The sequence below is a fragment of the Taudactylus pleione genome, unplaced genomic scaffold (genome assembly GCF_031769625.1).
Source record: "Taudactylus pleione unplaced genomic scaffold, aTauple2 ptg000331l, whole genome shotgun sequence".
Lineage (NCBI taxonomy): Eukaryota > Metazoa > Chordata > Amphibia > Anura > Myobatrachidae > Taudactylus > Taudactylus pleione.
In genome coordinates, this window is record NW_028284732.1 from 347,668 (window position 1) to 372,950 (window position 25,283).

General features: G+C 40.4%; 1 protein-coding gene across 2 annotated transcripts in view; it reads left to right on the top strand.

Moving 5' to 3' along the window:
- Nucleotides 1-274: 274 nt before the first annotated feature.
- The window catches only part of LOC148509120 (NXPE family member 2-like), a 31,546-nt gene continuing 6,537 nt past the window's right edge, over nucleotides 275-25,283 (top strand). The window contains exons 1-2 of one of the 2 annotated variants that reach the window (XM_088443544.1): nucleotides 275-903; nucleotides 23,531-23,592. In XM_088443544.1, the coding sequence (XP_088299670.1) occupies nucleotides 317-903; nucleotides 23,531-23,592 (649 nt within the window). In that variant the 5' untranslated portion in view covers nucleotides 275-316. Of the gene's footprint in view, nucleotides 904-20,286; nucleotides 20,318-23,530; nucleotides 23,593-25,283 lie in introns of those variants that run through there. The other variant, XM_088443545.1, reaches the window with a different exon arrangement.

Here is a 25,283-nt window from a genome sequence, read left to right on the forward strand (position 1 = left end):
TTATAGCTTCTTCTCAGTTGCCATGGCAACTCCCGCCTCAAATCACCCCACAACTGTGGTGGCTATATTAACCGCTACACTGCCAACATCAGCACAAATGACAGTGGGAGGTTGCAATTATGTAAAAGCTATATGTGTGTATGCGTAAAAATGTGTAAATTTTATACGTGTATATATAACAATGTAAATTTACCTTTTTCAGGTATCCTATGCAATGTCTTTCTCAGACAAACCCACTCTGAGTAGTGAAGTAAAGATTATTAGTGGTACCTCCTTGACAGATGAAGAGCTTTTCATCTTTAATAGAATATCTTACATGATTCCTACACTCAAGTTCAACAACATTAACTACACAACAAGTGCTAGTAAGAGTAAAGCCACCATTTTTAATCCAAGAGATAAATACTGCATTGGAGAAAAGTTAATTGTCCAAATTGATATGTTTGACCATTTTGGCAATAAGAAAGCATATGGTGGAGACTTCATTAAAGCAAGAATCTTTACACCAAATCTTAATGCTGGGTCATCAGGGAGGGTTGAAGATTTTAACAATGGATCATATCATGTTCATTTCACTCTATTTTGGGAAGGACAAGTCTTTATCTCCTTGGTACTTTACCATTCAAGTGAAGGTGTTTCAGCACTATGGAGAGCAAGGAACAAGGACTATGGTCTCATAAACTTCTTAGGTACCTTTGTGAATGGTAGTCAACAAGTCAAGAGTGAATGTGGATTTCAACTCAACTTAAAGAAAGATGTATGTGAATATAGACATGAACGTGACCATGAATGGTTTTATTGCATCAAGCCAGAGATGTTCCATTGTGAGTCATTAATAACGCTCCAGTCCTTCAACAGAAATGTGTCATTCCTTAGTGAGCCAGAAAGAACAATGTTTGAAAGGTAAATATATTTACATTTTTCTACAGTTCTGTAAAATAAAAGGCATTAAAATAACTATGCATTGTAACAGGTTTTCCATATTCAGATGATCTAAATTAATTTGCTTGTAAATATACTCCTACATTTTTTTTCTGTAAATATCTTATACAATATTTAATACCTTCTGTCTGTGCTTCTTCTTTTTTGTATCTTGTACTTTGCATTTCACCTTTTGTTTTCATTCACTGTATCCATTGTAGTACGCCCAAGGTGACTGCCACCTTTGTAATAAGGTGTCATTTCTGCAAATGTAAGTTTGTTGACTCCATTAGGAGAAACAAGCAGAGTTACTGATACCCCTTTTCCACCAAGCAAATAACCTGGGTTATTGCCGGGAAAACCCAGGTCAATGTTTGATGGAAAAGGGTCTAAGAAAAATAAACCGGGAATCCGAAACCGGTAGCTACCAGGGTCGAACATGGGAAAAACCCGGGAAACGGTGTGTCGTAAATGACGCGTTTATGCAAAAAAGCTGCTGATTGGAGCTTCAGTGAGATGTCACCACCCACTTTTTATGATCTCATCTTTGTGAGAAAGTGGGTTTATAAGTTTTCACTAGTCTGAAGGTTATATCTAAAAAGGGATCCTTCACTGAGAGCTGCTTTGCTTATCCATAAACAAACTGAATTGACTGTATTGGAGGTTACCTTAGGTGCTCATTAAATTATAATTAACTGTCTTGTAAAATAGTTAATAAAGGTAACTTTTCTCTCTCTCCTAAAAGCACTTTGAGAAGTGTGACAGTCTATGCTCTGTGGGGGTGATTCAGCTTTGGATGGAATTGCAAATCTTCATGCTTGCAAAGATGCAAATGCAGCAGGAGGTCACAGGCTAAGATCACCAGTGCGACCATCGGTCGAGATGGTGGACAGTGCCAGGCTGCCAGCCAGCTGAGTAAGTCTTAGCTTACTCAGGCTAGCCAGCTTGAGAGGCCAGGAAACTGCATCCATGGACACAGCCCCTGGCCTTGCCACTCACGGAAAATGGGGCAGACATGCCCCCATTTCCGGGAATGCTGGCCGCCCCCACCCCTGTGCAGCCCCTTAAATGCCTCTGCCTCTCAATCAGACAGAGGCATAGAAGGGGTTGCGTGCGTTCACACAGGACCCATTCTGCACATTCGCTGAATTAGCCCCAGTGTGTTATTCCCGAGAGTTACCTTTGAAACATCTGATTACCTCAGGATTTAGCTCTTCCTATTAAAACAGCTGCGCCAAAGGATTCTTTTCAGCTTGACCTGCTGGGCAGGTTTAATCTGTCAGGGACAGCCCTCTCTCCAATCTTGATCAGAGCCTCTTCCCTTTCACTGTAATAGTGCTGATGTCTCTTGGGGCAGGTGATTAAGGAGAGCTGTTTCATAAAGAGCCATCCAGAAAGCTGCACATCTCTCTCTCTCAAACTGACAGAGTCACAGGGGTAATCTCTCCTGGAGCAGCACCCAGCACTTCCACCTCAGGTACCCTGCACAGCAACAGCCTCCTTCTTTTAACTGCAGACCAATCTGGTGACTGACTGATAGGGATGGCCATCGACCATCAATGATTTACAAACATCAATGGTTAACTAACAATGGCTGATGGTTTGCCATAGATGGTGGTGATCCAATGGTTCACTGCCATCGATGGCACAGGGCTAAATTATTTATTTTTTCCCCCCTTCATGTGCCGGGACACGAAGCTTAGCTCTGCCCCCTCACTTGACCTGTGAAGCCCCACCACCACTCCCTGATTGGCCCACTGCCCAGACCTGTATTAAAACATAGATGACCATCAGTGAAAGAAACCATCCATGGATTACAGTCGATGGTTCCATAGCATTGATGTCATCCACCAATGGTATTATCGATGGTGACCATCTATGGGTAACCTACCAATGGCCATCCCACCAATGGCCATCCCTATGAACCAGTGACATGCGGTGAGGTCAATGGCTGGGGAGGAACACATCGAGATGAGTCTGAGTGCTAGGAGCCTGTCTCAACCCATAATTCTTCCTTGACTACACTAAGCTTTAGAGCCCATTGATTCTCCTATCTGCATCACTGTGTTTTCTCTTGCTGCTGCTGACTTGAGCTCCAATCTCTGAACACTGAGTGCACTTTCTGGTCACATGACACATCCAAGATGTCCATCAGTGCTCAAAGCACACCCCCCCTTACTCAGAGGCATGCCTCTATTAACTTTCTTTCTATGCAGCTTACTGCCATTGGTGTGGCCCCGCCCACAACTCTGCAAGCAGTGTCTGACTATACAGAGGTAAGGCTGAGCTGTTGCTAGCTCATCTCTCGTCTCTCTGCAGTTGCAGGGAGCTCCACAAAACTGGTGACTGTTATCTATAAAAATGATTACAATAAACAAAAAAGATGTTTATAAGTTATAAATATTTTCTTTGTATTAATAGCAAAACTCAGAAGTTTGATAGGGGAGGCTATGCCTCCCCTGCATACATTACCTTTACTGCACATCCCTGCTAAAGACCAAGTGGGAAAAAGGGGTTGGTATTTATCTCCTCCAGCCCCAGAGCAGCGGGCTCCCCTGCTCTAGTCTCGTCCCATAAATGACAATATCCTCTGTGATATATACATTTATATGTATACTGTATATGTATGTATATATTTTGGAATAAAAATTGGCGAGTTTGGAGCTACTGCAAGAGCAAAATAATTGAATCAACCCCTTAGAGACTTTTTCCACTGCTACAGATATTAGTGTGTGATTGTGTGGAACAATCGAAGGCTTGCTATTAATCCATAATGTTACCCACTACTGTACTGGTGCTGATTAGTTTTTACTAGAGATGTGCATGGACCCCAGTGTTTTGGTCTTGGAAATATTTAAAATTGATAAAAACAGCTAAAATCATGTCATTTAGACCTGTAATTTGTTCCTACAGTATTAACCCATTCTGCCTGGCTTTTTTCATTTCATCCAACCATACATTTTACATCTCCCCCCCCCCCATTCTCATCTCCTCCCTTTTCACTTCACCACACCCATCAACCATACCATAACACCAAGGCAGAGTGCACCTTACACCCCCCTCTTATCACCAATCTAACCAGTGCAGGATGCGGTACTCCCGCACAAAGGTGCAGCACTCCACTGACCCATTACACACCCACATCCCCAGCCACATACACATTCTAGAAACCAACACCATCCCACGTACCATCCACCCAACATCCGCCACATCCCCCCCCATTTATCTACCACCACACACTCACCACCACCACAGCATACTGGAACACACCTCCCGCCATTACGCTTGAGCTCAGTTCAACCCCCCTTTCGAACCGCAGTATTAATAACATCAAAAACATTAATTTCCAGTCATTTGCAGTTAAACATTCATTTCCAGTCAATTTTCACCACCTCACAGCTCACAATATTTTTTAAAGCCATATTGGCCAAAGGTGAGGTGCGCTAAGAAAAAAATTCACCCTGAATTCAGGACAGCTGCTCATACAGTGGGATCTGCTATCCACTACACAATAAATTGACAAAAATAGAGTACAGTACATGTGGAGTGCTACTCGAAATTCAGATAATTAAAATCCAGAGGATGATATTTATCATATCACAAATATTACACTTAATTACTATAGCTTTGAAAAATACATATTATTGTGCAACTGTATTGTGATGGCAAAATAATATGGACAATCAATTCAGTCCCATCAGAGCATAAACAAATTGCGCGTCTCAGTAAATATATTGTAGAACAATGTAGCATTGAAGGTAATAAATTGTATCAAATGGAAAAAGAATGATTATAGGTTAATCTGTCCGTACAATGAATAAAGTGATGCCCACTACACTGGTTTAAAACAACGTATTATTAAGGCTCCTTGGCCTTAAAATTGACCATTCAGTAAGAGAAGATATAGTTAAAATCCCAGTATTGCAGAACATTGAAGTCCAGGAGTAGGAAACAAAACTCACCCGTCAGGACGGTATCGACAGGAGGAACAAGACTACTGGTGTAATACCTGGCTGTTAACACGGTATGGAGTAATTGAGTGGCTCCCTCTCTTTCGAGTTCTGTGCAGCAGGGAAGGTGCTTGTATACACCGGAAGCAGACCGCAGCTGATTCAATAGGGGAAATCTTTTAAACCCCCCCTTCCACTACCCTAACCTTCCCTGGGGGGTGCCTAACCCTAAGTCCCCCCAGGAGGTCCCTAAAACCTGACCTCCCCATCCCCGGGCTAAGTGTTATACTTACCCAACAGAGGACAATTGGGATGGTGGGGGTCGGTCTTCAGGCATCGGGATTAAGATAGGCATCGGCATTTCGACACCTATCTTAACTCCCTTGTCAGGCAGGTCGTATCAGGATTTAGACCAGCGGCATTGCTTCCGCCGGTTTTTTGACAGACTCCTATTGAAACCTTGCATTACCAGAGACATACTGTAAACAGATAGCTAAACTATCTAATGCATGTTTCACTATTTAGGCTTTTCAAAGGCAGAATGCAGACCTTAAGAAACATTTGAATTGATTATATAAAGCAGACAAAGAAAGTCACACAGTTTCCTCTAATCTTTTTAAAATTCCAACTTTTATATTCCTGTTCACATTTTTTCTTTATTTTAAAATTTGCTAACCTAATATATATCAAACATATTTTAATTGTTTGAAATAAAAGTTATATTTAAATTTAGTGCACCCAATAGTGACACACTTTCTTTTCTTTTGTTATTCAATGCAACCTGTATCGTGTTAAGTGGTTGTACCCCCTTATATACATGGACACAAATAAAGAAAAACAGGTACAATTGGTTATTGTGGTAATATTGTAATTATTGTGACAATTATACTAGTACCTGTGCGATAGGATTTTTGTTTGTGTAGTTGATCAAGAAATCACTGTACAGTTGTTAATTTTTATTTGAGATCACAAATAAGTTTGCTGTAATTCACTTGCAAGAATTAATAAATTCAAAGTTATTCAATGGTGTAACAAATTAATATTTACAAAAAGCCTATGGAAGAATACTTTGGGGTTACAGAAGTTCTGTATGCTTTATAAATTAGGCTGAATATAATAACTCGGAGATAATATTTGCAGAGACAAAAAAAATTACTGATCCATTATCAACATCACCTCTCTTACTTTCAGCATCTGCACTTTGTACTACATTGAAATGTAATTAAACTCTATCTTTTTAATTTGCATCCTTTGCAACATAATCATGAGAAATATCTTCAGAATGTTGTGTGACAGCTGAAATCAAAAGGCTTTTGAAGCTCCAAAATTCACTGTGTGACAGCTGGTATTCTAGGACTCCAAAATAAGATTCTGCTTAGAAAAAAATTTATTTTTATATCTATTGGAGCCAGCCAAGGTAATTTAAGTGGATGAGAAGGTAGGTGAAAGTGTGGGAATATGTCCCTAACTAGAAATCTTGGAACTCATTTCAACATACTCTTATAAACACTAGTGTTTTGCCTATGCCCATAAGAAAATGCAGGGGAGGTTTCCAGTTCCTGGAAACCCCCCATTTTTTGCTAGCAGCTCAAATCATGTCCACAATAGCAGTAGAATAAACACAGATTTTCTTAGAGCTATGGTCAGAAAATGCAGTATAAAGAGTTAAATGGAGCTGCTGCTTACGCTCAGGAGCAGCAGCTTCGCTTTTGAAGTCTATTGTGTCATTCTAAGCATTCAATGGGATTGATCCAAATAGTTGCTAGTTGTCTTGTGCTAGTCGTTTTGTGGCAAATTTGCGCTGCAAATTACATTTGCAATCCAATTCTTAACTCACAGTCCATTCTCCTTGTAATTTCACTTTTTTCTTGTATGCAACCCCCTCAGCAAGTGAAAAGGTAGGGAAAATGTTGAGACACAGGGTAGAACCCCTGGTACACTCCTCCAGTGAATAATAATGCACTTGAAGGGGATTAAATAGTATAATTTGGCCAAAAAAAACTTAATTTCTCAGATAAATTTATCTTTTAATCTAAAAAAATGTGTTAAATGGTGTAGGGCATGTATCTTAAGTTTTCTATTGATGGGAAATGGGGTTTTCAGCTTGAAGATGGGAACTCAAACAGTTTTTTTCCTAACATTTTTAAACTTGTATAAAAACACTGGAAAATGACTTTACAGACATTGTTCTGTACCCAAAATATTGTAAAGCCTTTAATTTGCTGAAAAACAATTGCTGACTATAATTTTTTTTCACCATTAAAACCAATATAGAAATCAACCATTTGACACATTTTAAGAACCTCCAATACTTTGCTTATGGCCAAAAAGAGCATTCTTTATGGTCCAGTTATCTTAGTTGCCACTTTTTGGGAGTTCAGAATAATTTCCCAACATTTTCATGCCCATCTCGCAGGTTGCATTTTTTATAGAAAAATTGCTCAACCTTGCCACGAGTTCTCCAAATTGGCATTTCTATTTGGATCTCACATTTCCCAGGTATGCTTAATTGCACGGTATATTGTATGTGAGAAATGATGGTTGAGTTCACTTTTGCAAACTCACACCTAATTGGATTGACCCCGATGAGTGCAGTGGACTAGAGAGACCAGAGGGCATCTGCTTGTGAGAAGATACAGGCATTTAACATAAGGTGGGAGATTGTGTGCTTAGAAAGCTGAGTTCTGTTTCCTAATCGTTATATTTTGTATTTTATCCATTGGTTTATTGCGAAATAACAGTTAAACACACCTTAACTTAAATCTAAACTTAAAGTAATAAATCAAGACATGGACACAATAACAGCTTTGGCTAAAAGGTCACAACATTTAATAATAATTAACCTGACTGAGGTTGCCAGGAGACACTGCAATCTCAGTTCTAGCCTTTCTATATGTAAAATACTAGGGGATGACTAAAATGTCCCCCTATTTAGGCACTTATGGTGCATTCCAATTTCTAACTCACAGTTCATACTCCTTGCAATTTCACTTTTTTTGTATGCAACCCCCTGAGCAAGTGAAAAGGTAGGGAAAATGTTGAGACACAGTGTAGAACCTCTGGTACACCCCTCCCAATTAATAATAATGCACTTGAAGGGGATTAAATAGTATAATTTAGCCAAAAAAGACCTAATTTCTCAGATAAATTTATCTAAAAATCAAAAATATTTGTTAAATGGTGTAGGGCATTTATCTTGAGGTCTTCTATTGATGGGAAACGGGTTTTTCAGCTTGCAGATGGGAACTAAAACAGTTTTTTCCCAACATTTTTAAACTTGTATAAAAACGCTGGAAAATCACTTTACAGACACTGGGCCTCATTCAGACCTGGTCGCAAGCGCTGAGCGCTCACAAACCCAGGTCAATGTTTGACCACTGGGCATGCGCACGTCGGAGCCGGCTCCGACGTGCGCATGGGTGACACCCGGCTAGCGACAGCCGCTCCGTCGCTCCAGGTCTCGCACCAAAGGGGGCGAGCTGTCGATGTTGATTGGCAGCTCGCCTCATTTGGAAGGTGGGCCCGGGGTGTGGCCGGCCCAATGGAGGCATTCCCAACGGAACACTTGCCGTTTGGGGGCGGCGCCACTGACATCAGCAATGCTGTCAGTGGGGAGCATCCAGCTCGATCAGAGCAGGAAGCTCCCTGGGGCTTGCGAGTGCCGAGACCCAACCTTAGGATCTCGTCGCAAGCCCCGATGGTCGCGATGGTCCTGACCATCGTGACCATCACCCTGGTCGGTCGCTAAGCTGTGGGTGGTAACCCACAGCTCAGCTAGCGACCAGGAGGCCGTACTTCAAGATGCAAGCGGCCGCCCTCAATCAGAGCAACTGCTTGCATCTAATGACCGGGTCTGAATGAGACCCATTGTTCTGTACCCAAAATACTGTAAAGCCTTTAATTTGCTGAAAAACAATTGCTGACTATAATTTTTTCACCATTAAAACCAATATAGAATTCAACCATTGGACACATTTTAAGAACCTCCAATACTTTGCTTATTGGAAAAAAGAGACTTCTCTATGGTCCAGTTATCTTAGTTGACACTTTTTAGGAGTTCAGAATAATTTCCCAACATTTTCTTGCCCATCTCGTAGGTTGCATTTTGTAGAAAAATTGCTCAACCTTGCCACGAGTTCTCCAAATTGGCATTTCTAATTGGATCTCACATTTCCAAGGTATGCTCGATTGTACGGTATATTGTATGGTTGAGTTCACTTTTGCAAACTAGAGATATGTGGGTTCTGTTTTACTCGGATTTACTTTGTTCTTTTTGCCAAATTTATCGCAAGTTCGGATTAGTTCGGGTTTATTTTATTGGCTGTACAAAACACGTAATAGCCGATAGCCAATAAAATGCAGTTTTTGAGATCTGAACATATCCGAGTAAATCCTTGTAAAACCGAACCCGCACCTCTATTACAAACTCACACCTAATTGGAGTGACCCCAGTGAGTGCAGTGGACCAGAGAGACCAGGGGGCATCTGCTTGTGAGAAGAGATAGGCATCTGACATAAGGTGGGAGAATGTGTGCTTAGAAAGCTCAGTTCTGTTTCCTACTCGTTATATTTTGTATTTTGTCCATTGGTTTATTTGGAATTAACCATTAAACACACCTTAACTTAACTTACAACTAAACTTAAAGTAATAAATTAAGACATGGACACAATAACAGCTTGGCTAAAAGGTCACAACATTTATTAATAATTAACCTGAATGAGGTGGCCAGGAGACACTGCAATCTTCAGTTCTAGCCTTTACATATGTAAAATAACTTGCCATGTAAAAGAGTGCAAGTGCCCCCACAATGCTTCCTTGTGCCACGTAAAGCCACTGAGATGTAGCACTCTCCCACCAATGCTGCACCTCTGCTATATTGGGAAAAAGAAAATGTTAGCAGACAAAACGAAAATAGAAGCAAGGTTTCAGTCAGGATGGTGGGCTCCAAACTGCAAAAGAGGCTGTCTTAAATAACAAACCTGACCTAAAACCTGATCTATATACTACTGAACAAAGACACACCCCTAACTCAAACCTATTGGTCCAAACTAATCTGATGCCTAAAAAGCATTATACTAATCTTCCCAGTAACAAGGATGTAATACTCAGCCAGTCAGCAAAGATCCAGGATTCTTACCTATGCTTACACATAGTCAGCTTTTCCCTATCATTATATGGGATGTTTAGCTTGTTCCTGACCACTTATGTTATTTATACAGTACAGAATGACACAAATATGCCATGAGAAATTTTCAAAGGAGACAATCACTGAGAGAAGTGCTGCTGATGTATCAGACAAGAATAACAGAATGTCATATAACTCAGGAGATAAATTTAGGGCCCATCCCAAAGCAAAACAGAATTTCCAAGATATAATTCAGTACCATCTCACAGAATAAAAGGCCTTGGTAGCATCCAAGGACACCACCACTGCCCCATCATCCACAGAGTGAGCTAGTTGTATGGCCAAGTATAATCTCCAAAGATACTGAGAGTTGGACTTACTGTACTTGGCTCAATAGGGTTTAGAGATAATAACAATGATTGCTTCCTACATATAATGAAGAAGGTCACATAGCTCATTGTAAAGATCAATTAATCTAGGTAAAAAGAAAAGGGCATGTTTTTATAAAGCTCAATAGTAACCAATCTATTCCTAGGGCCTTGCAACCCGGGAAGGAGGAAACCACCACCCCAACTTCCTGTATTGTGAGTGGAGAGTCTGTAAATGTTCTGTTGTCTGAGTAAAGTGAGAGCAGGGAAATATGACCCAAATATTCAAGCAGCTCTTCCAAGGTTTAATCAGCCTGAGAGGAGTAAAGAACAGCATAATAGTCATAGAACACATTTGCAATAACAGGAGTAGAGGTGTGCACATTAGCGTAACTAGGAAGGTGTGATCACAGGGCACAGAATGCACTGTGGGCAGCCCCAGCCACCACCGCTATCTTTATTGGCTCAGCTGCTGACAGTGCCAAGAAATGGGTTAAGTGTGTGATTAAATTTGGCGCCTTCCTCAAGCCCATCACAGCTCGCAGACTGGTAGCCAATCACAGGCAATTGCGATGAGCCAATCATGGCTTACTGCATCATAGCCCCACCCACGCACAGAATCTGACATCAGACACCACTGAGCAGAGCTTTCTGTTAGGCAGTGGCATTGACCGGGAGCAGACGTCTGATGAAGAGCTCTGTCCATAAGAAGTGAGGAGACGGTGCTGCTGGCCAGGATGGGCCAGGTGCAGAAGAAATAATTTTAGTGCCGCAAGTAGTGTGAAGCAAAGAGCTAAACACTGCTTTCCACTGCAGCTTCTTCCAGCTTAGTAGTTGGCGACATTGGCCACTTATAATTTACCCACCTCCCTAGACCCCCGGTGTCGAGCATAAGGTCTGTGGGTGAAATCAGGCCTCAGGCCTGTGGGGCATGTTAAGTCGGCAGAGGGCACATGTTAAGTGGGCAGTGAGCATTAGGCTCAGGTGAATTTATGTGCCCAAAGGTAGGCAGGCAACAGCCTGAGCCCTTGGTGAATCCTGGGACCCTGGCCATTTTTACTAATGGACAAGTACGGGGGGCCCATACTGTATGGAATAATGTGTATAGGGGATGTACTGTGTGGACTATAAGGGGTAATATTGTATGGTTTATGAGGGGCTTTACTGAGTGGTGTATAAGGGGCACTACTGTCTGGCATAATGTACAATAAGGGGCATTACTGTGTGGCATAGTGTAAATAAGGAGCTGTATTGTGTGACATTATGTGAATAAGGGGCTATACTGTGTAGCAGAATGTGCAATAAAGTAACTACTGTGTGTAATAATGTGCAATAAGGGAACTAGTGTGTGGCATAAAGTGCAATAAGGAGTACTACTGTGGCATAATGTGAATAATGGGCTATACTGTGTGGCATAATGTGCAATAAGGGGTACTACTGTGGCATTTGAGTAAGGGGCTATGCTGTGTGGAAAAATGTGAATGTTTAATGTGCCTTTTAACTCACTGAGTGCTCCCTGTCTGCTGTCCATGGTGAGTGTACCTACTGTCTCCCCTGACGCTTTAGTATCCCTGTAATGTGTACTACTGCACCCATCCAGATGCTCTCCTGGAATGTTTGGGGCCTTAATGATAGCATTGTTTTGTGGGATGCCTTCAAGGCTGTCCTCCCAAACTCCTTGATTGAAAGGGTGATAAGTATTAAAACTTTTCATAGGCAAAAAGAGTAAACTTAGAAAAATCAATGTAAAATGCTAGAATATCAATATCTAAATGATGCTTCCATCTGCTCTGTCCTCCAATATGGAGGCGGCTAAATTTCTGTCTGATTTCCTTCTTGATAAGTCTAAGAGATGCCACCTATTTTTTAAATATATTCAGTAGAAGTACAGATACATACGTCATTTTACTGGCTTGTTTGACTAGAAAAGTCAGGGCTGCCACAGTTTACTGTAGCTCAGACTCAAGATCCGTTTGGTAACTTGCACACCCAGAGCCGTAACTACCCAACACAGTACAACCCCTTTCACATTATACCACACAGTAGTACTCCTCATACCCACAGTAGTGCCCCTTATTATAAATTATGTCACACAGTCTAGCCCCTTCTTCACATTTTGCCACACAGCATAGCCCCTTACTCAAATGCCACAGTAGTACCCCTTATTGCACATTATGCCACACAGTAGTTCCTTTATTGCACATTCTGCTACACAGTATAGCCCCTTATTCACATTATGCCACACAATACAGCTCCTTATTTACACTATGCCACACAGTAATGCCCCTTATTGTACATTATGCCAGACAGTAGTGCCCCTTATACACCACACAGTAAAGCCCCTCATAAACCATACAATATTACCCCTTATAGACCACACAGTACATCCCCTATACACATTATGCCATACAGTATGGGCCCCCCGTACTTGTCCATTAGTAAAAATGGCCAGGGTCCCAACATTCATCAAGGGCTCAGGCTATTGCCTGCCTACCTTTGGGCACATAAATTCACCTGAGCCTAATGCCCACTGCCCACTAAATGTGTGATGTAGACCCTGAAAAATTTACCAAAAATCGACCCAACATTGACCAAAAAGTGACCAAAATCGACTTTTAGTAAATATACCACCAATTGTCTTCATACTGAGAATGTAGATTTCATGTTCGTGTTGAATGTAGAGATGTGCGCTGACCCCCGTGTTTTGGTTTTGGATTTGTATCTCCTCTGGTTTTGGATCTGGATTGGTGTTGCCAAAACCACCCTTTTGTGTTTTGTTTTTTGGTTTTGGATCTGTATTTTTTTCTAAATAAAACCCATAAAAGCTGCTAAAATCACATAATTTGGGCCTGTTTTTGTTCCTACAGTTATTAACCTCAATAACATTTATTTCCACTCATTTCCAGTCAATTTTTACCACCTCACAGCTCACAATATTGTTTTCATCCAGTTTAGGTCCAGAATTTGCACCAAGCTAGCTGGCTGACTAATCTAAGCAGCAGCAGTGGGCGGCAAAAAGACGTGGCAGTTCAACTTCCAACATGGCACATCTGGAAACAAATGTTTTTATTATTTAAGAGGCCTGTGGGAGCTTGAGTATGTATGTAGTTGAAGGCAGGAACAGGAAGGGTTGATTGGTAGTAAATTTAATCTCATTTTTTGATTCTGAAGTAAATTTATGAGGGAGAAGGGGAGGCATTTACAGAAAAAAATTGACACATTCACATCTGTCCTTGCCCTAGAAGAATCCTTGAGCACCATGCCTGCTGCTGGGAGTGGATTTTCATCCCAAAAGGGATGAATACATTGTTTCTTCTTCCCAATGGACATAGATCTGAAGAGCTCAAGTGGCATGTGATGCAGCGATGGCCTATCCTTCAGTTTCTCCAGCAAGTGCATCTGCTGAGAAAAAACTAAACTTTCAAAACACCCACTGGTGATACAATTGAGTCAACACAACCAAGTTTTGACATCTGGTTGGGTCAGAAGAATTGCCTGATATTAATGACACATCTAGCATGACTACATCTGATATGGTGACCATTTAAAGAATGGTTGAGGACTATTTAAAAATTTTTAATGATAGCATCCAAATAGGCATGTCAGACAGTCCATTTGACTACTGGTAGGAAAAAAAGGTAATTTGGATGCCCTTGCACAAACTGGTTTTGCTTTACTTTACTGCCCTCCCTCCAGTGTTTACTCAGAAAGAGTTTTCTGCACAGCTGGGAACCTTGTCAGTGACCGGCCTGAGACTACTTCCCAAAATGTGGAAAAGATGATGTCCATCAAAATGAAGTACAAATTCTATGAGAAAGACCTTTACCGTCAATTATGTGCAAAAATTATAGAGGCAACTGTAATGGTGGATTCCAGTGGGGACAAATTAATATTGTGTTAAGACAATGATGTATACATCACCTCAGGTTATTACAGCTGCGCTCCCTGTTAGATTGGGGATTCATTGTCCACTTTAGTGGATGTGAGCTCCATTTTAGTCCATATCACCACACCCCCCTACGCATCTTCTGACCTGGGCTACAGGAGGAGCAGCTGCACTCTGGAATATGGTTGCATGGAGTTGCCCCTTTGACTCGCGTAGACGGGCCATGGGTATGGAGTAGGGACACTATAATCAGATAAAGCAGTTTTAGCTGCTTTATTCCATTTTTTAAAGCATATCCTCTATTTTCACCTTTTGAAAATATGTTTATGTGAATCTCAGCTGAGGCGTTTGTGATGTCATTATGTTTAATATATAATGCACATTATTTAGCACTTTGTTGTAGTTTTGTAGTCGGCATGTAGACTAATCATTTATTCATTATTGAGGAAAGAAGTGAAAAGTTGCATTTTTTTATTGCTAACTTTGTGTTTTTAAATTGTAAAATTGTGAAGTTTCCACTTACAGTGTCACAAGATTTTTTAATGAAATTGAAAAGAATAACACATTGCACTACCACTTATAGTGTGACAATTTTTTTTACAAATGCACTGCGTTTTCCACTAACAGTATGACAATATTTTTTACGAATACACTGCATTTTGCACTTACAGTGTGACAATATTTTTTATGAATACACTGCGTTTCCACTAACAGTGTCAATTTTTTTATGAATATACCCCTGCAGCCCCTGCCCCTGGATGGACACAGCAGCCCCTGTCCTGGATGGACACAGCAGCCCCTGTCCTGGATGGACACAGCAACCCCTGGATGGACACACCAGACCCTGGAGCCCTTGCCCTGGATGGACACAGCAACCCCTGGATGGACACAGCAGCCCCTTGATTAATGACACAGACAGCACACTTAGCTATGTTGTTGATAAGTGCGGTGCATACACGCACAGAAAAAAAAACACTTTCATTAATCTTTTTTTACACTGGGGGGGAGAGCACCCCTGAACGAGGCAGCAGCCTCTTGATAAATGACACAGGCAGCACCCCTGCGCAGCTACGTTGCTGATAAGTGTGGCTAAAGAGCACACACACACAGAAAAAAAACACTTATAATAGTAATATTTTTTTTTCCCACTTGGGGGGAGGTGAGAGCACCCATAAACAAGCCAACAGCTCCTTGATTAATGACACAGGCAGCACGCTTGGTGCAGTTACGTTTTTGATGAGTATGGCTAATGCACACACACAGAAAAAAAAAACACTTTTTTTATTTTTTCACACTGGGGGTGAAGAGCACCCCTGATGGACAGAGCAGCCCCTGGACAACAGAGTAGCACCCCTTTATAGACTCAAATAGAATATGTTACTGGCAATGGCTCTCACCACTGCTAAAATGTTAAATATATTCTTAGACCAGAGTGCAGCTGCCAATTAAAGAAGGTAGTTCAGTTTCTCCAAAAAACAGTATAAAATAAATTGGCTGCGCAGTCTAGTCAATAGTTATCAATAAAAAACATTTAATGACATATCTAAAAAAAAAAACAATCACTATACATGTTCAGTTAGCCATAACCAGCAGTCTAGCACAGGGGTATAGGCTGTCCTGCTGTACAATAATGAAATTGACAATCTAAAATACAAAATATGAAAAATGTATGAAAACACACAAAAGAAAAAATATTTTGGGAGTAAAAGTGGAAATTTTTTTTTTATTGCAATTAGCTGTATAGCTAAATAGTTGTAGTCCTGGAACTAAAACAGTATTGTTAACTTGTAGATGGAAAAATAAATGAGTGATGAATAATAGTGTGTTATTCTTGGATAGGTGCCATGATAGTCACAATAACTTCAACAGGTGTTGAGCTGCTTAATATCTGTGAGTAGTGCGATATAAATAGATCCCAATGAAGGACTGTAAGATGGTAATATAGATATTGATATCTCACCTGTCTACAGTCTATATGACACTGTAGTGTGCACGACAGCGGCTGGGATGTACAAGTGAAAAATATGTATCCCTCGTGTCCACGTGAGGCGAATATCACTAGACAGTAGGAATATAAAAATTTGGCGGAAATCCAATGTTCCCTCTCGGGTAAGCTGAGCCGGGTGCACCGCGGTCAATAGCTGTGGAACGTCTGTAAGCTTACAATAGAGCTGCGGGAGATCGTGCTGAGATCAGAGAATCCGTCTCTTCTCTGTAAGCCGCATAACCAGCTGATTGCGTGCCATCGCTGGTATTAGAATGCCTGGGATATCTATGTCGCTCTAGCAGTCCCAATCGGTGACAATGGTATTCGGCATAAACATCCAAGTGGTAATAGGTTCCAGTGTGGACAGAACTCAACGCGTTTCCGTGCTCCTAAGCACCTTCGTCTGGAGTGAGGTGTATCCATCCTGGTATGAGTCTTTTTAACACACACCTTTAATCATCCACAGGTGTGTCTAATCAGCTACATTTGTAGCCATTCCTCCCTCAAAAACCAAGGTTAGGCTTGTATAGTTATTTGTAATATCTATACAGATAAAAGATTACCTCTCATTGGTATAGTATTTATGTACTAATTGTACATCAACAGAGGTTATGAATTTAGCATAATTAACACACCAAAAAAAATCTAGTGTTTATACAATCGGTTTATATATATATATATATATATATATATATATGAAAAGTTATTTAAAACCATCTCACATCCCAAATTTTGAAGTGAACTACGATCTTACAATATTGTAACCATTATATATGGAAGGAATATATAAGCATATATGAACAGTAATATGCGGATATGTACAGATATATATGACACATGCCCCAAAGCGTTAATAAATGAGTATTTCTTAGTATTCCCCTATACTCATGCACTTTAATTCAAGAAAAAAAATAAAATAAATAAAAATAAAAAATCAAATTTAAGCAGATACAGACAAATAACAATAAACTTCACATGGACTATGACCAAATAAATACAGCAGAATAAAAATGCAATGTCAGATTAAACCTAATGTTACCTACAAACTAAAGGAATTTTGTACTTGATAGGACTAAATAGCAAGATATACTAAAAACTGTAAAACAGTTTTGCAGGACTACAACTATTTAGCTATACAGCTAATTGCAATAAAAACATTTTTCCACTTTTACTCCCAAAATATTTTTTCTTTTGTGTGTTTTCATACATTTTTCATATTTTGTATTTTAGATTGTCAATTTTATTATTGTACAGCAGGACAGTTATGGCTAACTGAACATGTATAGTGATTGTTTTTTGAGATATGTCATTAAATGTTTTTTATTGATAACTATTGACTAGACTGCGCAGACAATTTATTTTATACCCCTTTATAGACTGCAGTGACACAGGAGACACTGAAGCCCCCTCTTCTGTCTGCAGCACAGCTTGTATAGACCACAACACAGACCATATGGACAACAACCCAGCCAGCCCCTATGGAAAACAGCAACCAGCCCCTATGGACAACAGCCAGCCCTTATAGACAATAGCAGCCAGCCCCTATAGACAATAGCAGCAGCCAGCCTCTATGACAACAGCAGCCAGCCCCTATGCACAGCAACAGCACAGCCACTATGGACAACAACAGCACAGCCCCTCCCTAGCTTACTCTTCACTCTCCACAGCCGAAATGAAAATGTTCTGAATGTTGACAGTTAGAGCATCTACTTGGATGTTATCGCGACATGTAACATGTCGACATGCATAAATGTCACCATAACATTTTAATGCTAAACTTAGGTTTAGGGTTAGTGTTGGGGTTAGGTTTAGGGCTACGATTAGTGTTAGATTTAGGGTTAGTTGTAGAGTTAGGTTTAGCGTTAGGCTAAAATAGTGGAACATTATATGTTGACATTTTGACTGTCGACATGCAAAATGTTAATATACTGTGTTGAACATGTTGACATTATTTCTGTATGTCGACATGTTACATGTAAAAATAAAGTCTCCATGTTGACATTCTGACTGTCGACGTTCAGAACATTTCTATATTCTGGTGACTACATTCTTAACTGTCAACATTGTGAATGTTGACATTTCATACAGTACCACACCTACTACATCATACACTGCCCTTTGCATAAGGCAGACTACAGCTTGTTAACAGGGGTGGTTCAAGAGAGCAGGGAGCCTGTGTGCAGTCTCCATGTGGGCCCTCCCTCTCTCCCTAGCACATGTGCCAAGTAAACTCTGGCACATGTTATCTGTGACTTCTCTACTGTGATTTCTGTGGTACTCCGCAAAGAGGTAAGTATGATTTATAGATGCAGGATGTCCGATGAGGGCTTATATGCACCTCACACTCTGCGCCCACAGATTGTATTTACATCTCTGACGAACACCACAGATAGTCTCAAGAAATAAGTTACAGTTTTGATAGACAACACTGTAACTTATTTTTCACCAAATGCAAATACAATACTTGGACCACATTATTCAGTGGCGTAACTACCGTAGGTGCAGGGAGTGCGGCTGCTATGGGACCCAGACTGACCCGGGGCCCAGACCTCTCCTTGCACCTATGGTGTCAGGCCTCGGTCCATGGCTCCCCCCACCTCATTCACTCCGCACCCTCTTCACTCCCCTCTACCCGCTTTACCTGCCTGTTTGTAGCGTAGTGGGCCCCCCTACTTTGGTCGCGTCATCCTGGTCGGTTCCGGCTCCCCTCCATTGACAGATGCTCCTCCTCCCAGCATAGTCAGTGAGGAGAGAGGGAGCCATCTGGGAGAGGTGAAGTGCCTGCCCTGAGCACCGCGACCATGGACCCAGAGGGAGGGGGGCGCGTGAACTGAAGGGGGTTACCTAGGGGAGCTGGTGAAAATTTGGCTTTGGGGCCTCCCTTAGGTCTAGTTACGCCCCTGACATGATTGTACTGTATGTACTGTATGTGGTCAAAGTATTTCTAGGAAGGTCAGAGTATTTACCACTATTTTAGTATTTAATTTTCTCAACAAAGTCTACTTATAAACATTATTTCATATAAAAATATAATTTAAAACAGTAACCTTCTTGCAGCAGTAAGCTTCAAATAATGACTCTGTGTTTTTGTTCACATTTACATACTCAGATTGATTAGCAGCACCTTCGACTTCCAGCTTGCCTCCTCATGATGGTCGCTATCCAAGCTGAAATATTCTGTATTGCTGTTAACTTCATTATGTATTGGCGGCTTTTATGAGCATCCTATTTGTAAAGGAACAAGAACACCTTCAAGTTTGTTTTTTGCAATGAGAAAAGTCTATGGGCCTGTTGCAGATTGGGCCGTATTCCGGTTTGCATAGTGTCAAATCTGTGAAATCACTCTGAGCATGCCCGGAAAGTGGGTGTGCACATACAGATGTGTCCTCACCTAGCCTAAGTGCGCCATGCAATGTAAGATGCCTGGTGCCAGTGAGCCACCAGGTTCCGTGCGACTTGGCTTGCGCCAAGTATCTTTAAAATACTTCCCAACTGCTTCAAGAGACTGCACTGATTAATTTTATATGTGACACTTGTATATCTGTGTGCGATTGAGTCTATATATGAAGCACAAAGGAACTTGTGGTAAAAAGCTGCAGCCTCTGCATCATAGCACTTCATATACATATAATATACAAAGTAGAACAAACAAATGGCGCAGGTAGTCTATAGCAGCCACAGTATTCAAAACAGTGGATTTCCACAAACCACAAAAAAAGTCAGGTAAATAGTAACAATGGGTGTATAGAACACTTGCGGTGCTGCTACATGAAGTTTTCTTCTATTTCTTATCCTGTTGGTTTCTCCAGATTAAGAAAATATATGGTATGCAATATCAGTCAGTTCTCATCTTATCAGCCAGTAAACAAAATTTTTCAGAAGTGTTTCCAGCCGTTCATCATTGTGCCCCAAATAAAATAGAGAACAGAAGAAAATAGTGTATAATAAAACACAAATTGGCCTTAAAGGTCAAGTACAATCAGATATAAATAAAAGGCAGAATCCTTCAATTGTAGAAATGAAACCGTACCATTTTCAGCACCTAACTAGGTGCTTTAAAAGTGAGTGAGAAATGGGAGGTTCCGGAATCCCTTTCCCTGTCCCTTCAAAGTGAGGTGCTGCTGGGTTGAACCACAGTACGGACAATCAGATAGGTGCACGTATGTCCATAAAATGCCACCAACGCATTTCGAGTACTGTTGACTCTTCTTCAAGGTTGTATAGACTTACTGGGTAAAGCACCGCTATTTAAGTGTGCCTTAACCTGGAAGTACACTTACTTGGCACTTCTTATATAATTATAATAATGATCAAAATGACATATATATTTAAACACAAAAGACCATATGTAATGCAGGTATTTATACTCTAAACAGATAACATATATAAAATTCTTTAAAATCTTAAAATATACCACTTCCAGGTCATTCCATAGATAAGTCACTGTTTCGAGGGACACCTTTTAGAGGATACACTGACATCTCTGTAAAACCGGAAGTGAGGTAATGATCCTGTTGTCACCGAAAACCGGAAGTGACATTACGGCATATTGAATTGCGTTATCTGGCCAGTTTTTATTTATGGAATGACCTGGAAGTGGTATATTTTAAGAAGAGTGTGTAAATTCTCCAAGCAATTCTCATGGAGCAATTTGCTGCATTTCCCTGCAACTAAAAAGCATTTTCTGGCAAAAAAGACGTTCAGAGCAGGCTGAGTCACACAGGACCTGATGCTCCGATAAGGGCTGTTTAGTGTGACTGCAGCAATAGTGTATATGCATATGTATGCACCTATGCAGACTTTCATGATGGTGGGGCTGAGAAGGGACATTATAATGTATGCCGCGTCCAGTTTTATGGAAAGCCCCTCTCCAGGAGATGATAATCTAGGTGGATGGGTGGGCGGTGTGGTGCAACAAATTTCACCATTGTGACCCACCCCGTGAAATTTTGCCACAATTTTTTGCAATAAATCACTTGGGGCGGGACCACAATGTCGCAATTCATAGTAAATCAAGTCATCTGGCTCCGCGTCTTGTCCACTTTAACTAGAAGCGCCAGGATCCAGGACACTTGCCCACTTTCATGGGAGCCAGGAGACTCTCACAAAGTCTCCCAGAAGTTCTTGCAGCAACTTGGGCATCTATGGTACAGTAAGGCATGTTTATGCAAATACAGTCAATGAAGACCTGCAAAAACACTCATATGCACCTGCTAATAGGCAAATGTTTTGTGTTTACTACAGGGAAGATGCAAATACATGGTGAAGATGATGACTTGTTCAATACCAGGTGTACATGCCAGTCTAGTTTTTGCATTCAAGTGCAAAAAGTTGGTGCGCACCTAAACCACACTCTACAAGGAGCATCTCTTATACTCATGTCTTCCTATTGGCTGGTTCAACCATTTGCATTCTCTCATACCCTGCTATCACAGGTCCATGTGTTTACCTGTAAAAAAAAGTGTATTTGAGCAAAAGTAGATACAGTCAGGTCCATAAATATTGGGACATTGACAGAATTTTCAGATTTTGGCGCCTCTATTCACCACCACAATGGTTTTGAAATGAAACAAAGAAGATGTGCTCTAACTGCAGACTTTCAGATTTAATTTGAGGGTAATTACATCCAAATCAGGTGAACGGTGTAGTAATTACAACAGTTTCAATATGTGCCTCCCACGTTTTAAGGGACCAAAAGTAATGGGACTATCAACTCAAAAGCTATTTCATGGACAGGTGTGAGCTATTCCCTCGTTATTTCATTATCAATTAAGCAGGAAAAAGGTCTGGAGTTGATTCTAGGTGTGACATTTGCATTTGGAATCAGTTGCTATCATCTCTCAATATGAGAGCCAAAGAGCTGTCACTATCAGTGAAGCAAGCCATCATTACGCTGAAAAATCAAAACAAACCCATCAGAGAGATAGCAAAAACATTAGGTGTGGCCAAATCAGCTGTTTGGAACATTCTTAAAAAGAAAGAATGCACCGGAGAGCTCAGCAACAAAAAAAGACCCGGAATACCACGGAAAACAACTGTGGTGGATGACAAAAGAATTATTTCCCTGGTGAAGAAAAACCCCTTCACAACAGTTGGCCAAATCTAGAACACTCTACAGGAGGTAGATGTATATGTGTCAAAGTCAACAATCAAGAGAAAACTTCAGTGAATATAGAGGGTTCACCACAAGATGCAAACCATTGGTGAGACACAAAAACAGGAAGACCAGATTAGAGTTTGCCAAACAACATCTAAAAAAGCCATTACAGTTCTGGAACAACATCCTATGGACAGATGAGACAAAGATCAACTTGTACCAGAGTGATGGGAAGAGAAGAGAAGGAAAGGAACTGCTCATAATCCAAAACATACCACCTCATCAGTGAAGCATGGTGGTGGTAGTGTCATGGCATGGGCATGTATGGCTGCCAATGGAACTGGTTCCTTGTATTTATTGATGATGTGACTGCTGACAAAAGCAGCAGAATGAATTCTGAAGTGTTTCGGGCAATATTATATGCTCATATTCAGTCAAATACTTCAGAACTCATTGGACGGCGCTTCACAGTGCAGATGGACAATGACCCGAAGCATACTGCATAAGCAACCAAGGAGTTTTTTAAGGCTAAAAAGTGGAATGTTATGCAATGGCCAAGTCAATCCCCTGACCTGAATCCGATTGAGCATGCATTTCACTTGATGAAGACAAAACTGAAGGGAAAATGCCCCAAGAACAAGCAGGAACTGAAGACATTTGCAGTAGAGGCTGGCAGAGCATCATCAGGGATGAAACCCAGCATCTGGTGATGTCTATGCGTTCCAAACTTCAGGCTGTAATTGCCTGCAAAGGATTTGCAACAAAGTATTAAAAAGTGAAAGTTAGATTTAGTATTGTTTAGTTTGTCCCATTACTTTTGGCCCCTTAAAAAGTGGGAGGCACATATAGAAACCGTTGTAATTCCTACACCGTTCACCTGATTTGGATGTAATTACCCTCAATTTAAATCTGAAAGTCTGCAGTTAAAGCACATCTTGTTTGTTTCATTTCAAAGCCATTGTGGTGGTGAATAGAGGCCAAAATATGAAAATTCTGTCAATGTCCCAATATTTATGCACCTGACTGTATGTCTCAAAAAACACAATTTGAGGGACAGGAATACACATTTCATGGTAATTGCCCTTGAAAAATACCCAGCTGTAAAATGTCTATTAGCTATCCAATAAGTGCAAACAAAACATTTTTGTTCACAAACTGTTTCTAAAATCTCCAATGTTTTTATGTTTTTGTTTAGAAAAAATGTAGCAGTTGCTATTGAAAGTGATTTAAAAAACATTGTGGTATCGACATGTACAGGTAAGTCTTTTCTCTAAATGTTTCTATTAAAAAAATAGATCTGAATCTTTAATTTGAGCTGAAGTGCTATTTTTTCTTTAATATTGTAATTGAGATTAAGATAATAATATAGCCACTGGGATAGACTTTATTTGCAATTGATTTGCTAAAATAATTATATACGATTAGGGATTTTATTTAAAAAATATATAGAGAACTTATGTGCTTTCACTTATGCTAACCAATCACTTATAACCAATTAGAACATCTTTATTAAGAATTGCACTGACATAATTTTCATATCATATCTTTGCTTTAGCTAAAAAAATGCAGCACTGTACATATGCAGAACAGCTTGATTCTGAGTCACACGGACGTCCCAATGTGGCTAGTGATTTGTTGAAGACTGCGCATGTGCTGCAGCGAGCGTATACACCTTTGTGCATCTGTGTATTCTTAAGCTGGCCACACATCTAAAGATTATCTGTCCAACCAGCCAACTAGTTGATTGGTTGGAATGAAAATCTGGTAAGGAATGGGAGTAAATGATGCTCAGCAATTTGTTCCTAAATGCCAGAAAACAGATGAAAATGGACGTTCAGACAAGTTTTGTTAAATGTTTGATCTAAATAATTTGTTCAAACAACAGTTTTTGTCCATTTTCCGGCATTTGGGAGCAAATTGCTGATTGTCATTTGCTTTCATACCTTACCAGATTTTTATTCCAACAAATCAACAAGTTGGCTGGTTGGATGTAAGTTGGTCTAGTGTGTGGCCAGCTTAAGTCACATGCACCTCAGTCATTTCTTTCCATCCATAAAATGGGCCTTTACTGGACATCAACTCGATGTATGTATGTTAGAAAACCATCTTGCGGTTGCATTCTGGGAGCGTGTAGCCAGAGTTACACCATACCATTGAGCCATACATAAGCCCTTTGGAAATCTATTTCGTCTTAACACTTGTTCCGAGCATAGGGTGTGTGCTAACAATGATGATGGCTGCTTTAGCGGATGGAGGCCTGGGGGCCGTGCAGTCGCAGAGATCTGTGCGACTTAGAATTTGGGCAGATATTCTCATTAGGATTGTGTGAGACACAGAATCAGGCCCAACATGCATTATAGTTTGAGTTGCATTTATGACCCCCTTGCACTGAGAGGCATGTGAGGGAGCATGCAGTGTATCTGCTGTGCATTAGTGTGTGCAGATACAAGTTCACCTCAACCTTTGGATAAACATCTAATTTTGGGAGTCCTCTATCTTTAAATACGAAGACCTGTCTTTGTTCCTCCATCGACCAGGGAAAAGATTTGATAATCATGACTGCTCTATCTATGCTCTGAACACAGTAATGCACTCTACTTTAGACAAAAACAAACAAACACATAAACCATATTAAAATGTATTAATTAAAAAAAGTCTTATTCAATCCCTCATTTTCTTTTTTTTTGCAAATCTAAATACTTATAAATCATTTTTTTTCCATCTTATTTTTATATTTACCTTTTTTTTTTCTCTGGTAATCCAGTGTTTAAAATAACTCTTTATCAATGACATACAAACTTCTCCTAGCAGATCTGCAATATGAATGACAGGCTGGGGGGGAATGACCACAAGTGACCAAGCAGAAGCTTCACTCTACTGCAGGGGATATGGATTTACTTTATTGTATCACTAATCACTGATTGCAGCTTCTTTGGGTGACCACACAC